This window comes from Equus quagga, chromosome 17 (assembly GCF_021613505.1).
Source record: "Equus quagga isolate Etosha38 chromosome 17, UCLA_HA_Equagga_1.0, whole genome shotgun sequence".
Lineage (NCBI taxonomy): Eukaryota > Metazoa > Chordata > Mammalia > Perissodactyla > Equidae > Equus > Equus quagga.
Window position 1 is genome coordinate 6,013,130 of NC_060283.1, and position 15,324 is coordinate 6,028,453.

The 15,324-nt window shown below is 48.2% G+C and overlaps 1 protein-coding gene across 1 annotated transcript; it reads right to left on the minus strand.

The window, feature by feature from the left end:
• Positions 1-9,766: 9,766 nt before the first annotated feature.
• Positions 9,767-14,619, minus strand: NPAS4 (neuronal PAS domain protein 4). Its single transcript, XM_046642728.1, has 8 exons — positions 14,361-14,619; positions 13,501-13,652; positions 13,226-13,328; positions 12,847-13,114; positions 12,557-12,666; positions 12,077-12,212; positions 10,520-11,955; positions 9,767-9,795 (listed from the first exon to the last, which is right to left on the minus strand). The coding sequence occupies exons 1-8, from the start codon at positions 14,533-14,535 to the stop codon at positions 9,767-9,769; spliced, it is 2,409 nt and encodes an 802-aa protein (XP_046498684.1). The 5' UTR covers positions 14,536-14,619.
• Positions 14,620-15,324: the final 705 nt, after the last annotated feature.

Here is a 15,324-nt window from a genome sequence, read left to right on the forward strand (position 1 = left end):
CAAGAAAATTAAAACCTCACATAATCCCATCAACCAGATGAGACTCCTGCCAATATTTTGGTGCATATCTTTGCTGCTCTTTTTTTTTCCTCCAACAATTTTTAGTGACTACTTAGTATTCTGTCTTATGGGTGGACCGTGATTTGTTTAACCAAGTCTTCAGCTGTTGGGTACTTTGTTGTTTGCATTAAAAAAAAAAAAATACACACAACCCTGTGATGATCCTTTAGTTCTCTGCTTCAGGGCCTCCAAAGCTTCAATCAAGGTGTCAGCGGGGACTGTGGTCTCATCAGATCACTGACTGGGGAAGGATCCACCTCCAAACTCAAGCGGTTGTTGGCAACATTTAGTTCTTTCTGGGTAGTCAGAGGGCCTCAGTTTCTTGTCGGTTGTTGGCCAGAGACCCCCCCTTCAGTTCTATGCTCCCTAGCTTTGTGGTCTTGGGCAAGTTACTTAACTACTCTGTGCTAAAACTTCTCATCTATGAGATAGAGAAAATAGTGCTTATCTCAAAAGGTTGTTATAGCCCAGAAATAAACCCACACGTATATAGTCAATTAATTTACAACAAAGGAGCCAAGAATATACAGTGGGAAAAGGGCAGTCTCTTTAATAAATGGTGTTGGGAAAACAACAACCACGTGCAAAAGAACAAAACAGGGCCACTATTTTACACCAGACACAAAAGTTAACTCAAGGTGGATTAAAGACTTGAACGTAAGACCTGAAACCATAAAACTCCTAGAAGAACTAGAAGAAAACATGGTCTCCTTGACATCAGTCTTGGCAATGATTTTTTGGATTTGACACCAACATCAAAGGCAACAAAAGCAAAAATAAACAAATGGGACTACAAGAAACTAAAAAGCTGCTGCATAGTGATGGAAAGCATCAAAAAAAAAAAAAAAAAAGGCAACCTACCAAATGGGAGAAAATACTTGCAAATCATGTATCTAATAAGGGGTTAATAGCCAAAATATACAAAGAACTCCTACAACTCAATAGAAAAAAAATAGTTAAAAAATGGGCAGAGGATCAGAATAGACGTTTATCCAAAGAAGACACACTCATGGCCAACAGGTGCTCGACATCACTAGTGATCAGGGAAATGCAAAACCAATCCACAATGAGAGAGCACCTCACATCTGTTAGAATGGCTATTGTCAAAAAGACAAGAAATAACAAATGTTGGAGAGGATATGGAGAAAAGGAAACCCTTATGCACTGTTGGTGGGAATGTAAATTGGTGCAGCCACCATGGAAAACAGTGTGGAGGTTCCTCAAAATAGAACTGCTGTACGATCCAGCTGTCTCACTTCTGGATATTTATCCACAGAAAATGAAAACACTAAGTCAAAAAGATATATGCACCCCCATGTTCAGTGCAGCATTTTTTACAATAGCCAAGATATAGAAACTACCTAAGTGTCCACTGATAAATGAATGGATAAAGAAAATGTGCTGTATATATTGCGATAGAATATTCAGCCATAAAAAAAAGGAAATCTTGCCATTCATGACAACATGGCTGGAACTTGAGGGCATTATGCTAAGTGAAATAAGTCAGACAAAGAAAGACAAATACCATATGATCTCACTAATATGTGGAGCCTAAAAACAAACAAGCAAAAAACCCAAAAAACCAAAAACCTGAACTCATAGATACAGAGAACAGATGGGTGGTTACCAGAGGTGGGGGTGGGGGGTGGGTGAGATGGGTGGAGGGGGTCAAAAGGTACAAATTTCCAGTTATAAAATGGATAAGTCATAGGGATATGATGTAAGAAAAAGGGGAGGGGGTTGTGGTAAAGATTAAATGAATTAATGCATAGAAAGTATTCGAACAATGACTGGCATATTGCGAGGCCTCGATAAATGGCAGCTATTATTGTTTCCGGGTTATTTTCTTGAGCACACATGCATACTCTAGTATCATTTTTTAAAAAGCAGCTTCTTTGACACCTCATCTCCCTTTAGCCACTGCTCCATTTCTCTGTTTTCTTTTGCTGTGAAACCTAAAAGAATTGTCTAAACATACTGTCTATATCTCTTCATCTCCCACTCACTCTTTGCCTTGTAACGCTTTAGTCTTAAAGTCTCTTGTGTTTGTTACTATAAATACCTATACCAATCTCTCTTTTGTTTAGATTTAGTATGATATATCTTTTTTACATCCTCTCAACTTTTCTCTCTCCTTATGTTTCAGATGTTCTTGTAAGAGCGTCAGTTGGTGTGGTAGCCACCCTCCAAAATGGTCCTGAAGATCCCCACCTCCTAGTAATGAACACCCTCCCACGTTGTTCCAGGGTCGGTCTATGTCATCAATAGACTATGCAGAAGTGATGTTATGTCATTTCTGAGATTAGGTTATAAAAGACCCCCACAGCTCCATTTGATTGCTTTTTCTCCTTTATAGTCATACCCATCCCCTCGCCCCCACTGTCTCTAATCCCAGGCATCCGCTAATCTGCTCTCCACCTCTATAAGAGGGAAGTCTTTGTCCTCATTTCTAGAATGTCATATGGACTCATGCAATATGTGTCCCTTTCAGATTGTCTTTATCTCAGCAAAATGCCTTTGAGATCCATCCAAGTTGCTTGTGTCAAGAGTTCATTCCTTTCCTTTGCTGTAGCATCCCAAGTGGATGGACTACAGTCTGTTTAACCATTCATCTGTTGAAGGACATTTTGTTGTTTCCACTTTTTGGCTGTTACAGATAAAGCTGGTGTGAAGATTCTTGAAAGACTTTTCATTCCTCTGGGATGGATGCCCGGGAGTGTAATTGCTGGGTTGTATGGTAAGCGTACGTTTAGTTTTTTAAGGGATTGCAGAATTCTTTTCCAGAGTAACTGCACCAGTTTATGTTCTCACCAGCAATTATGAGCGATCCAGTTTCCCTGCATCCTCACTAGCCTTGAAATTGTCATTATTATTGTGCTTATTTAATTGTTCTAATAGGTGGGTGGTCATATCTCATTCCGGTCTTAATTTGAGTTTCCCTAATGGCTAGTGCTGTTGAGCACCTTACCATGTGCTTATTTGCTATGCATATGTGTTCTTTGGTGAAATATTTCTTCATGTCTTTTGTCCATTTTCTAATGGATTGTTTGGGGTTTTTTACTGCTGTCTTTTGAGAGTTTTAGATAGGAGTCCTTTGTCAGATAGGTAGTTTCCAAATATTTTCTCCCACCATGTAGCTTGTCTACTCATCCTCTTAAGAAGGTCTTTCACAGAGCAAAAGTTTTCAATTTCAATGAAGTCCAATTTATCAATCTTTCTTTTATAGATCCTTCTTTTGGTGTCATGCTTAAGAACTCTTTACCAAGCCCTTGGTACCTAAGATTTTCTCCTATTTTTTCGTCTAAAAGTTTTATATTTATAGGGTTTTTTTCTAGCTCTCTGTCCACACCATCAAAACTTTTATTTACTATAGCCATGTCCTCTTAAACCATATCCAGAGCACATTACATTTTACATTTGAATCTGTGACCCATTTTGAGTTAAAATTTTTTTTTTTGAGGAAGATTAGCCCTGAGCTAACATCTGCTGCCAATCCTCCTCTTTTTGCTGAGGAAGACTGGCCCTGAGCTAACATCTATGCCCATCTTCCTCTACTTTATATATGGGATGCCTACCACAGCATGGCCTGCCAAGCAGTGCCATGTCTGCACCCGGGATCCGGACCAGCGAACCCTGGGCCACCAAAGTGGAACGTGCGCACTTAACTGCTGCACCACTGGGCCGGCCCCTTGAGTTAATTTTTGTATAAGACATGAGCTTCTTTTTTTTCCCCCTAAGGATATCTAGTTACTACCCCAGTACCATTTGTTGAAAAGATTATCCTTCCTCCATTGAATTGCTTTTGCAATGTGAAAGGCCTATTTTCTTGCTCTGAAAAACTGGGGGAATTCAGTTCTGCCCCTCAGACATTTTGAGTTTAGCATTCCTCGGCATGCGGGTTTGAAATGTGCAAATGTCTTGATGGGGAGATGGGTCAGGAGTTTGCCGCAGGTTCTCTTCTTCTTAAGGGTCCCTTCCCTTTAGCACCGTGAGACTATGGGAGGTTCTATTTCGCCTTTCAGCTTTTATCTCAGCCTCCCAGTCTCCCCCATCGTTTCAGAATTAGCAAATATCCCACGGGGAAAACAGGCCATGCATCAGCCCCTCATGACCACCCAAAAGCTCACTCCCGGTGGATTCCCTCTGTGTGGACTAAACCCAATCAGCCTGAACCTAGAATAATGAAACGTCTCCAGGGAAGAAGATGACTAATGATCATCAGCTCACACATGAAGGGCTCTTTCCTCTCTGGAATTTTAGTTCATCTGGTTCTCGTTGATTCTACAGTTCTGTGATGTCTTTGGCAACATGAATTTTACAACTTATTAATGTTTTTATAGCTGTCACAATGAAACATTGTATAATAAACCATCGTACGTAAGTATCTGCCACTGCGTATTACACAATTATACTCCATATGCAGTGTAGGTCAACAATTTTGTCTTCAAATACTGATTTTTAATTACATGTTTTCATTAAATCAATAGTGTGATTTTCTTTCCTTCAAGGTGCTCAAATAACTGAAATAGAAAATAATATTTTAGATTATGTACTTTCCCTAAAACTTGGCCTAATATAGATTATAGTAGCCTATAATACATTAAATTACCCAGATCACAGGCACTTGGTTTTCAGACAGTGTACACATGGGCCACTCAGCACATTGTTTTATCATCTTTGGTCAAAAAAACCCGATGCATGACATGGTTCTAAGACTTGCTGGCTCTTCCAATTTTCCATTTCCAGTTGTTTTCCAATTGAGTTTTAAATTTTAGTTTTCACATTTTTCACTTCTGGAAGTTCTATTGGTTCTTTTTCAAGTCTGGTTTATTACCTTTATTGTTTCATGTTCCCTGCAAATGTTCTTGACTTTGTAATTTTTTCTTTAAACATGAAAAGTATAGTTGTTTTAAATCAATGACTGATTATTTCAATATATGACGTCTGGGCAAGTCTGTGGTTGCTAATTCTTGCTTGTATTGTCTTGCTTCCTTGTGTGTCTGGTTATCTTTGATTGTGTCCTGCTCAATGCCTGTGACAAATTATTTATAAAAGCTCCTTGAGGCCTAAGATGGATGTGCCCTCATCCAGGGAGGTTTTGAATTGTCCTGCCAGGCACCAGAGGACACTACAAAATTCCTGATATTCATCTCATTTCAATCTAAATGAACCACAACTTCTCACCCAGGACTAAAGTCAGAGACACAAGACTCCTCTCTTTTCCTCATCCCTACTTTAAACCCATTAACAAATCATTTTAGTTCTGTCTCCATAATATTCCAGACCCAGCCACCTACCTCCATGTGTGTCTGGTGAAAACTCTCACCCCATTTTGCCTGGATCTCTGCAGAAGCCTGACTGGTCTCTCTTCTTCCACTCCTGCCTCCTCTGATCCATTCTCCACACAAGTGTCAGAGGGCTGGCTTAGACACGCAAATCCCAGCATGTCATTCCCCTGCTTAAATCTCCCCAGTGGATTCCTATTACACATGAAATAAAATCTAAGTTTCTTATCATGGTCAAAAGGCCCTAAAATAATCTTTTTCCTTCTCTCCAACCACTCTTCTTCTTGCTGGCCTTGATCCAGCCATACTGATTTTCTCGCTATTCCTTAAACAGGTTAAATCCTCCCCCCATCTAAATAGGTCCACTCTCGCCTTCCTTTGGCCCTGAACATTCTTATTCCTGTCTCTCATCTTTTAGGTCTGAGCGCAATGTCACCTCCTTAGAAAGGACTTTCTCTCTTCCCACTCTAAAGCAGACCTGTGGTTCTCTATGACAGCGCCTGGCTCTTTTCCTTATTGTACACACTGTATGCTCCTTTTTTTTTTTTTTTAAAGATTTTATTTTTTTCCTTTTTCTCCCCAAAGCCCCCCAGTACATAGCTGTATACTCTCCGTTGTGGGTCCCCCCAGTTGTGACATGTGGGACGCTGCCCCAGTGCGGTTCGATGAGCAGTGCCATGTCCGCGCCCAGGATCCGAACCAATGAAACACTGGGCCGCCTGCAGCAGAGCGCGCGAACTTAACCACTCGGCCACGGGGCCAGCCCCACTGTATGCTCCTTTTTGACTGTTTGTTTCCTCTTTGTTATGTCTCCCCACAACTACAATGTGAGCTCTGTGTGCCCAGGGACCTTGTCTGTCTTGTTCACTGCTGCAGCCCCAGCACCCAGAACGGTTTCTGGCACGGTAGATATTGTGAACATTCATCACATGAACAATGAGGCTGCGGGGCCAGCACTTGAGCTCAGTCTTTATGACCCCAAAACTTGAGCCCTTTCTCCTACATTCTGCTCCAAGGGCAGAGTCTGGTATTGGTGGACAGGGAACTGGCTGTGAGTCAGACCTGGCTTTGCAGCGACTCTGGCAGTGCCATTGGGCAAGTCCTTCCCTTCCGCCAATCTCAGTTTAACCATCTGTTCTAAGGCCCCTCTGAGCTACAGGGACCTTGCCCAAGAGGAACAGAAGCAAATACTTCTCTGTCCAGCAGGTGGAGCCATTGGCTCTTCTCATTTTTTCTCTCCACTGGACTTGGCTGCCGGCATCTCTGGTTCTGACTGTCAGGGTCTCTTCTCATCAAAACGCACACACTCTGCTATCACCTACCACCACCACCAAACACAAGTGAGGTGTTTATTTTTTCTCACATATTTTTTATTTTAATTTTTGGTGAGGAAGATTGACCCTGAGCTAACACCTGTTGCCAATCTTCCTTTTTTTACTCTAGGAAGAGTGGCCTGAGAACATCCATCCCAGTCTTCCTCTATTTTGTTTGCGGGTCACCACCACAACATGGCTTGACGAGTGGTGTATGTCCTCGCCCGGGATCCAAACCTGCAAACCCAGGCCACCAAAGTGGAGCGTGCCACTTTAACCACTACGCCACCAGGCTAGCCCTGCATGTTTTTTATTTTTTAAATTTTAATTTATTTAGTTTTGCTTTTTACAGGAACTTTCTATTTCAGAATAGATTTAGATTTACAGAAACTTTATGAAAATAGTACAGAGAGTTCCCATATACTCCGTACCTATTATTTCCTCTATTATTTCCATCTTATACTTATATGGTACATTTGTCACAGTTAATCAGCCAATGTTGATACACTATTATTAACTAAAACCCATACTTTGTTCAGATTTCCTTAGTTTTTAATCTACATCCTTATTCTGTTCCAGGATCCTATCTAGAATACAGTATTTCATTATCATGTTTCCTGGGGCTCCTCCTGGCTGTTACAGCTTACCAGAGTTCCCCTGTTTTTGATGACCACCAGTGATGTTTTTGGATGGGACTCTAATATCTGTCTTGAGCTTTTGGTCACTTAAGAGTCAACGCTGAGAGTTACAACCCTTTGCTCTCTGGGGAACTCAGGAACAAATTTTTGCGGTAGAAATTGGTGACTTTCTGCTCAAATCCTTGGGCTGATCTTTAGAAATGGTCCTCTCAACAAAATATTTCTAGTGTGCCTGCTATGTGCCTGGCCCTGTGCTCGGTGCCAGTGAGGGAGTGGAGCTAAGACAGGGTCCTCGTGGGGCTTACAATCCAGTTCTTTTGTCCAGGTTGGAGAGTGGATGCCCAGGAAGGTGGAGCACAAGACTTCACCTTTCTGTTTCACCCAAGGATCCGTCCGAGGTGGAAAAGGGGTGACAGTTCCCTGGAATGTCTTCCTTCCCGTGGGACCTTCTGAAGGGCATGGCCCCAGAGCTAGAGGGTTTGGAATGTGAGGAGCTTTAGGGGAGTCCTCGGCATTGTGCTCTCAGCTCCTGGAACCCAGCCTCCATATTTCATTGTGGGAAAGATCTGGCCTGGAGTTTCCTTCCTCTCCTTGAGAAAGAAACTTCCTCTAAGCCTCTGCAATCACCATTGCCTTCTAATTCACCATAACAACTTAAGTCTGCTCTGTTCTCTTCAGCTTATAAAGAGACCCTGTCAAGTCCTAGCAGCATCTTTTGGAGGTAAGTGTCATTTTTTTTCAACTTCATTTTACCTGTGAGGAAACTGAGGCTCAGGGACCACTCAGCAAACAGTTGATGGAGGTGGCATTTGAATCCAGGTCTTTCTGTCTCCTAATTTTCAATATTTCCCCAACCATACCCTGCAGCTGTTGGGTCCAAACCTTGGAGGAAAACAGCATTTTTGGAACTTTTTGTCTGGACCAACTATGTTATATTCTGCTCAGAAGTTGGGAGTCTGCTCTAGCAATTTGGACCTGGAGGGGAAGTGGCCCCTCCTCCAGCCCAAATCTACCCCTCTCAGGTAATCTGAGATGAGACCATTTGAGATGATGGTCTGCTGGCTTTGGGGGCAGAGGAGACAGCCCAGGGCTTGGATGGAGATGATGTGGGCATGTTGCCCACCTGTGCCTCTCACCAACTGTGGGGCAAATCGCTCTTTACCTGTGATCCTCTTTCTTCATCAGTGAAATGGTACTAATATGACTGTCCAGAGGCTTTACTGCAGTGAATAAAGGATACGAAACTGTTTGTCATCTGAAAGCCCCATGCAAGGATAACAGGGGTGGTTATCATTTCCAATAAGAAGATCCAAGACCCCAAAGGGAAGCTGCTTTCCTGCAGAACCAGGCTGAAGAGAAAAACTCATGTTCTGAAACTTCAAACCCCTGTCCAGGAAAATGCCAAGCAGAATCCCCAGCTCACTCCCAGCCCCTTCTTCTCCCTCCCACATTGTGAGCACCGCAAGCTTGGAGCAGGGAGCCGACTCCGATACCCTCCAGTATGGGACACCAGAGCCTCTTGAAGGCGAGATGTAGTATCTGTTTCAGCTCCACACTCTCTGTCTTCTAGCACAGCGTGGGCTGCACACTGTACTCCCAGATGTTGAGTGAACACGTGAATGAGTGCATGAGTGAATGAAGAAATGCCAGGGCTGTCAGCAGGTCCAGACTTTACCACCTGTCTGGGCCTCCCCCCCTTCTCGTCCCCACCCTTCCCTTTTCACGGTAGTGCATGACACCAGGGGTACCAAAAAGGCAAACTGGACTTTATTATAAAGTTGGCTACAAAGTCACCACAGCACCACGAGTTGGCCGCCTGGGCAGGCCCAGGCAGTCTGGTGGCCGGGTGAGTCCCGCACCAGGTACACGCACTCGTGCAAGCACACGTGTGACGGCGGCAGGTCTGCCTTCCTCCATCGGAAAGGAACGTAGCGTCTCTTCGCGCCCCCCACTCCAGGCGCGGGGCGCAAAAGTCACAAGAAGGGCTGCCAGGGTGGCAGAGTCCATCGGAATTGAAATCCCGTTACTGGTGTGTAGAGAATTCTACGTGGGTGTCAAGAGCCCCTCAGGGCACAGGCTGGCCCAGGTGGGCGCTGCCTTTCCCCCACCAAGGCCCAGGGGTGGCTTGGCCCCCAGGGGTGGAGAACTGGCCCAGGCCCATGGGGCAGCGCGGGGAGGGGGAAGTGAGACTCCCCCATTCTCCGCTTGAAATCCCATTCAAGGAAACTCACTACGAGTGAATACAGATTGAAATGGAAACTGGGATCGCTCGAAGTCTCTAAATTTTAAAAAGAAGTTCCCCTCCCTTGCCCTCCCACCCCCCCCCCCCCCAATTCCTACAGGGCCTGGGGAATCAGATATATCCCCCTCTGGCCCCCAGAATCCCCCCAACAGTCCCGGGGGGGTGGAGAGCGGCTCCACGTCTTGATGACAATATGCCATACTTGACGACGTTAAGTCACAGACTTATTCAAAACGTTGGTTCCCCTCCACTTCCATCTGCAGAGAGAGAGAGAGAGAGGGAGGGGGGACAGTCAGTAAGGCCTATTAGGAAAGAGGGTCCCCGAGCTGAGGATGTGGTGCACTGTTGGCACCTAGTATGGGCCTCATACATGTTGGCCCAATGACTGAATAATCACAGAGGCTCAGCAGATAAGGGAGCAATTTGGACGGATGGAGTGAAACTATGGCTGTAGTTTTGGAAATGATGGACCCATAAGCAGAAAGCCTCTGTTGGGGCCAGGGGCTGCGTCCTACTCTCTTTCTTTCCTGAACTCCTATTAAACTCTTGCTCTGTCTTCCCTTTAGGGGACAATAATACTGAGATAGAGCTCTATCTAAGAGATAGATCCCTCTTCCATCAATTTTTTGTGTGACTTTAGGCAAATTTCTTTAATTCTGGGACCTTGATTGTCTTCATCTGTAAAATGAGGTGGTGATCACTGATCTAGGTCCCGCACAGAGTTAAGAAGCACAAACTATGAACTGAGGATTCTCTGGCACTTTATCCCACAGCCCACACCCTTGCCCTCCAGGCCTACTCGTCCAGAATTTGCATATTAAGACTTTCATTAGTTCTTATCCCCACTCTACCCCGGCAGCAGGTGATTTCATCCCATTAATAAAATTGAGGTCCAGAAGGGGAATTTACTCATCTAATTCCACCCAACATCTTATTGGCAGGCCAGGGACTTGAGTTCTTAGACATTTTGGCTGGACTCACCATCATGGAAGCTGTCTTGAACTTGGCTCTGGAGTTGATGCAACTCATCAGGAAACCCATCGTAGGGGAATGCTGAGACACCTGTCTCAAAGGCGGTTTCATATGTGGCCAGGTCCTCCAGGAAGCTATGGTCTTCTGGGGACAGGTTGTTGCAAGGCGATGGGGCCCCTCCTGGGACCGCTGCCTCAGGATCCCCTGAACTCCATTCCCCATTGGGGTCTGGAGTAGAGAGATCCATGAAGATGTCTTCCACGGGCGTCTCTTCCAGGAATATAGTATCAGGGTCAGCCAGGAAATCCAGCTCCTGGCATTTCCAGGGTTTCAGGTCCAGGCTGAGCACAGGGGGGCCAGCCCCCGACAGGGACAGGTTGGAGTCCAGGGGCTCCAGCCCCCCAAGTGGCTCCAGCCCACCCGTGCTGGCCTCAGCTGAGAAGGGCCTGTCCATGCCCTGAGCCAACTGGCTGATCTGCTGGATGAGACGATCTATCTCATTCTGCTCCTTCTCAGAGTAGTGAAAGAAACTCTGCTTGACTGGAGAGGCCTCAGGTGTAAGTAGGCCTTCGGGCATCAGGGGGACGTCCACAGAGAGGGGGCCCCGGAGCTGGGCTAGGGCCAGGAGTGTGCAGTCCCCATTACCAGGGCTGCTAGGACTTGGGGGCAACTTCTCATAGAGAAAACTGCATCCCTCCTGGGCGAAGTAAGTCTTGGTGTGACTGGGGCTCAGTTGTTCTGGGAAAGTTTGGCTGGGGCTGTTCAGATGTGCTTGGAATGCCGTGCTAGGAGGAGTCAGCTGCTCCTGGGCAGGGCTGCCCAGAGGCTCTGGGAAGGTGGCAGTGCTGGGAAGCAGCTGATCTGGGAAGGTGGAGGTGCAGGGATTCAACTGATCTTCATAGCTTCTGGTTGAAGTTTCAGACAGCTGGCCTTGTAGTGGACTAGTCAGTGGATCTGGGAAGGTTGCACTGCTGGGTGTCAATTGGTCAGAGAAGGTTGCGGTGCTTGGAGTCATCTGTTCTTGGAGAGAGCTGGATGGAGTGGGCAAGTGGGTCTGGAAGGGCTCATGGAGGCTGAAGAGGAAGGCACAGCCTCCCGGCTGGTGGGGCGTGTAGGGTGGGGTGCACACAAGATCCTTGCTCAGATCTGCTTGAAGAGAAGGCTCAGGGCCAGATGAGAATGTCATGTAACTGAAGCCCCGCTCTTTGGGGGGTCGAGGAAGCTCTTCTGATGTTGAGACAGCACCCAGCTCAGGAGCACTGGGGAAACTGGTGCTTCTGGGAGCCCCCAGGGCAGGGTTGAAGAGTGGGTTAGAGCTGGAGCACTGCTCCTGGGAGAGGATGTTCTCAGGGAATGAGGGCAGCACGGCTGGGGTGCTGAGGATATATGCTGCCTGGGTGTCTTCAGAGTTCAGCTGCTGGCGGAGGCTCCAGGCTTCCGTGTCACTGGAGAGGAGAGAAGAGGCAGCCGGTAAGAGTTTGGTGTCCATTCTCAGAGCAGTTCCCTGATTTGTGTCTCTTCCATGTCCAGCTCAGCTGCCCCCCAGGCCCCTGCCTTGCAGCTCACCTGATTGGGTAGTTATTGGCAGTAATGGGGCTCTCTGGACCTTCTGAGTATAACAGGCAATAAATCCATGCCCAGCCTCCAGGCTTGGCCTGCAGTCTCACCACCATCTCTGCCTGAATATCTCCACTCTCAGCCACTGAATGGAAAGAAGAGATGCAGAGTTAGTATGCCCATCGGTCAACACCACCTAAACTCCCCCTTTACTGACCTCTCCACTGAATTAGGGTATCAATGACATCCTCTTTTCTGACTACCCTAACCTGCCACACAGTTCCCCACCTTGACCTCACCAGTTGGAGTCCCCAAGTTCTGATTCTATTCTCACCTTGACTCCTCACTCTAAAGTTCACCCTATAGCATCCAAAACTGTTGGCCTCTGGTAGCTCCCCAGCATCAGCCTTTGCCATAGACCTTCTTGGTTGGGTCTCCCATGCCCTTTCCCAGTTCCCTGTCTTGTCCCCAGCTTCTCTGGACACTCACACAGGCGGTAGTGTTGAGCAGAAGCGTGGCCCAGGTCCTCAGGGTGCAGCAGTCCATACCATGATTTACAGAGCAGTTCACTGCGCTCAAAGCCCAGGTAGATTAGGACACTGGGAAGGTGGAAAGGGTGAGGTCAGCTTTCTGTTTTCCTTGCTTGATACCCAGGCATCTCACTCCCTCCCAGGTCCTCTGCCCCCTTTGAATCCATCCTCCCTTCCCCTGACTCCAGAATCTAGGGTCCCTCATCTCTGGCCTGCTTTCCTCCTGAGGTCTGAACACTCTGGGCTTACCTCTCAGAGATGTCCAGTAGGGCCAAGTCTTTAGCATGACGGCTCTGAAACATGGCCAGGAAAAGTGAGGCAGGGCCAAGGCCAGGGCCAGGGCCAGGGCGTGGTCTTGGCTCCAGTGGGGCACAGAAAGCTGTGAACACAGGGTTTCCTGCCCAGTAGGCCCCAGGTGGGTGAGCGTGGAATCGGCCTCGAATAAGCACCAGTTTGTTGCCTGCGCTCTGGCGCCTGAGGGACTTGGAAGTGTTGAAGCGACAGCGGAAGAGGCGATCTAGGTGAATGAAGAGAAAAACTGGTAAAAGGGTGGATGGCTGAGAGAAATGACAAATGGGGAGGAGCAGTGGAGCAGGAGTGAGATTAGACTGAGGAAGGGAGTTCTTACCGCTGTCCAGGGCAGAGGGAAGAGTGAGTTGCTGGCGCACAGTTAGGTGGTCAGCTGGGTCAATGATGTCGTAGATACTGTCACCCTGGGCAACGAGGTCCACCTGGAGAAAGATAAGGAAGAGATGACCATTAGTGAAGACAGCAAGAGCCAACCCTTGGCACATAGCACCTTGCAGAGTGTAACCCCTCCCTCCCCAGGAATTCTAAGAAGTGTAGAGTTCATCATGTCCCATCTGTGCCCCAGCCCAAGCTGAGAAGACCCTCAGCACTCACCATGGAGTGGCCCAGATGCTCGCTCACACTCTCAGACAGATATAGCAGCTTCCCCTCAGCTGTGAACACAAGCAGAAAGCCAGGTAGTGCTGCCACTATGTCTTCAAGCTCTTGAGCTGAGAGAAGCCCTGTAGGGCCCGCCAGAGGAGTGCCTGCAGGGTGAGAAGATACGATAAGTCAGGAGTAAGACTGGGAGGCAAAGTAGAAGTGAGGAAGCATGGACTGAGTTTCAGAAAATCCAGAGGAATTTCTCATGAACCTGCCTCAGACACCTGTTGACCCGGTGCCCGCAGCTCTTGCCCGGGGAACCTGTTGCTGAATTTCCCCAGCCCTTGAGCCCTTCGACTTCTAAGTGGGGTCAAGGGAGTTCTGCGGCCCTGAATTTCAGGACCACGGACAGCGTTCCAAAGTCTATCGGGCGTTCAGCACCGCGGGCAGCGCTTCGCAGTCGGTGGTGCTGTCAGCACCGCGGACAGCGCCTCAAAGGCTGCAAATGAGCCCCTTCTTTCACCACCGTGAACAGCGGCTACGCTTCCCCGGGCTTCGGCGGCTCCATCCCTGCAACTTCCCGGGCTTCCCTCCCTGGGCTCCCGGAGCGCCTCTGCGCTGGTGGATATGGGGCCATTCTGTCCTGGCTCTCCTCCTCCAGTGAAGTCTGGCACCAGGGACGCTATCCAGGCTCTCTAACCTTCATCCGGAGCTCAAGAGGAAAAGTACTAAATCCTGAGTTCCCCAAGTCCCTTCTCTCCCCAGCTCGCCAACACGCTGCTCTAGACATGCAGTAGTCCCAGTGGGTTCCCTCAGCTCCACTATCCCCAGTGCCCGCCAGCTCGGGTCTCCAGCAGCCCCAGTTTGCTCACCTCCAGCGAAGAAGACGCCCTTGCGAGTGTAGATGCAGGCAAGACTCATAATGTGCAGGTAGGACAGCCGGACCTTGTCCGCTTCGGCCAGCGGCAGCAGCTCCTTGAGGTTCCGGATCTCAGCGTTGATCTGGTCGCGGCGCGCCTTGGAGGCGCCCTTGGTGGAGCGGTACATGACTAGCGGCTTCGGAGCTCCAGCTCGGGCGCTCCGAACACCTGCGTTCCTGTCCCGACGCACCGGTGGCTTCCTCCTCCTTGCTTCCCCGTCTCTTGCTCAGGCTCTCTCTCAATCTCTCTCCTCTCCTGGGCTCCGCTCGGCTGCGCTGCCCCCCTCGCCTGCCTCGTTCCGCCTTATATAGCTCCTGCCAGGCGTGGGGGGCTCGCTTTGGAGAAAGGGGGGGCGGGAAAGCGGGAGGCTGGGCTAAGCAAGCTGCAACGGGAGCCACTGGCTGGGGAGGGGGGGCGCTCCTCCTCCCTCCCTGCTTTCCGACGTCATCCCATGACGTAGAACGAGAGCGGGAGGGGGGCCGGAGGGAGGGGGGAGCAAGGAGGCTGCGGAGGGGCCCTCCGCTGGCAGCAGCTGAGCGAGAGGCAGGCGCCGCGTTAGGAAGGCCTGAAAGGGGGTTCAGGGACCTAGGCGTCCGAATGTGTTCAGCCGAGGGAAGCGACAGGGCAAGGGTTGAGGCGGTCTGAAGTCCCTGGTGGAAGAGTCTGTAGATGGCAGGGAGGGACTGGTTCCAACATCCATTTTTCTAAGGAGATAAGGGAATGGGGAGGGGCAGGGTCCTCCACAAATTACTCTTCGCTATTTGCCAGACAAAGGTCACCGTTCACATGGTGGGGAAGAGAAGAATGACTTTCCTTGGCCCCCGTGGGATAGGTCACAGCTGGGGTTTCTCCCTAGGGATTACTCAGTCTGGGATTCCCTTAGTCACTTTCAAAGAACAAATCTCTTCCCCCCTTT

Excerpts from the sequence above, each read along its gene's own strand:
- NPAS4 (XM_046642728.1), bottom strand. The coding sequence starts at position 14,535 with ATGTACCGCTCCACCAAGGGCGCCTCCAAGGCGCGCCGCGACCAGATC. Across the intron at positions 11,956-12,076 it reads GCCAATAACTACCCAATCAG|TGACACGGAAGCCTGGAGCC; the intron begins GTGAGCTGCAAG and ends TCTCCTCTCCAG. Across the intron at positions 9,796-10,519 it reads TCAAGACAGCTTCCATGATG|ATGGAAGTGGAGGGGAACCA; the intron begins GTGAGTCCAGCC and ends CTCTCTCTGCAG.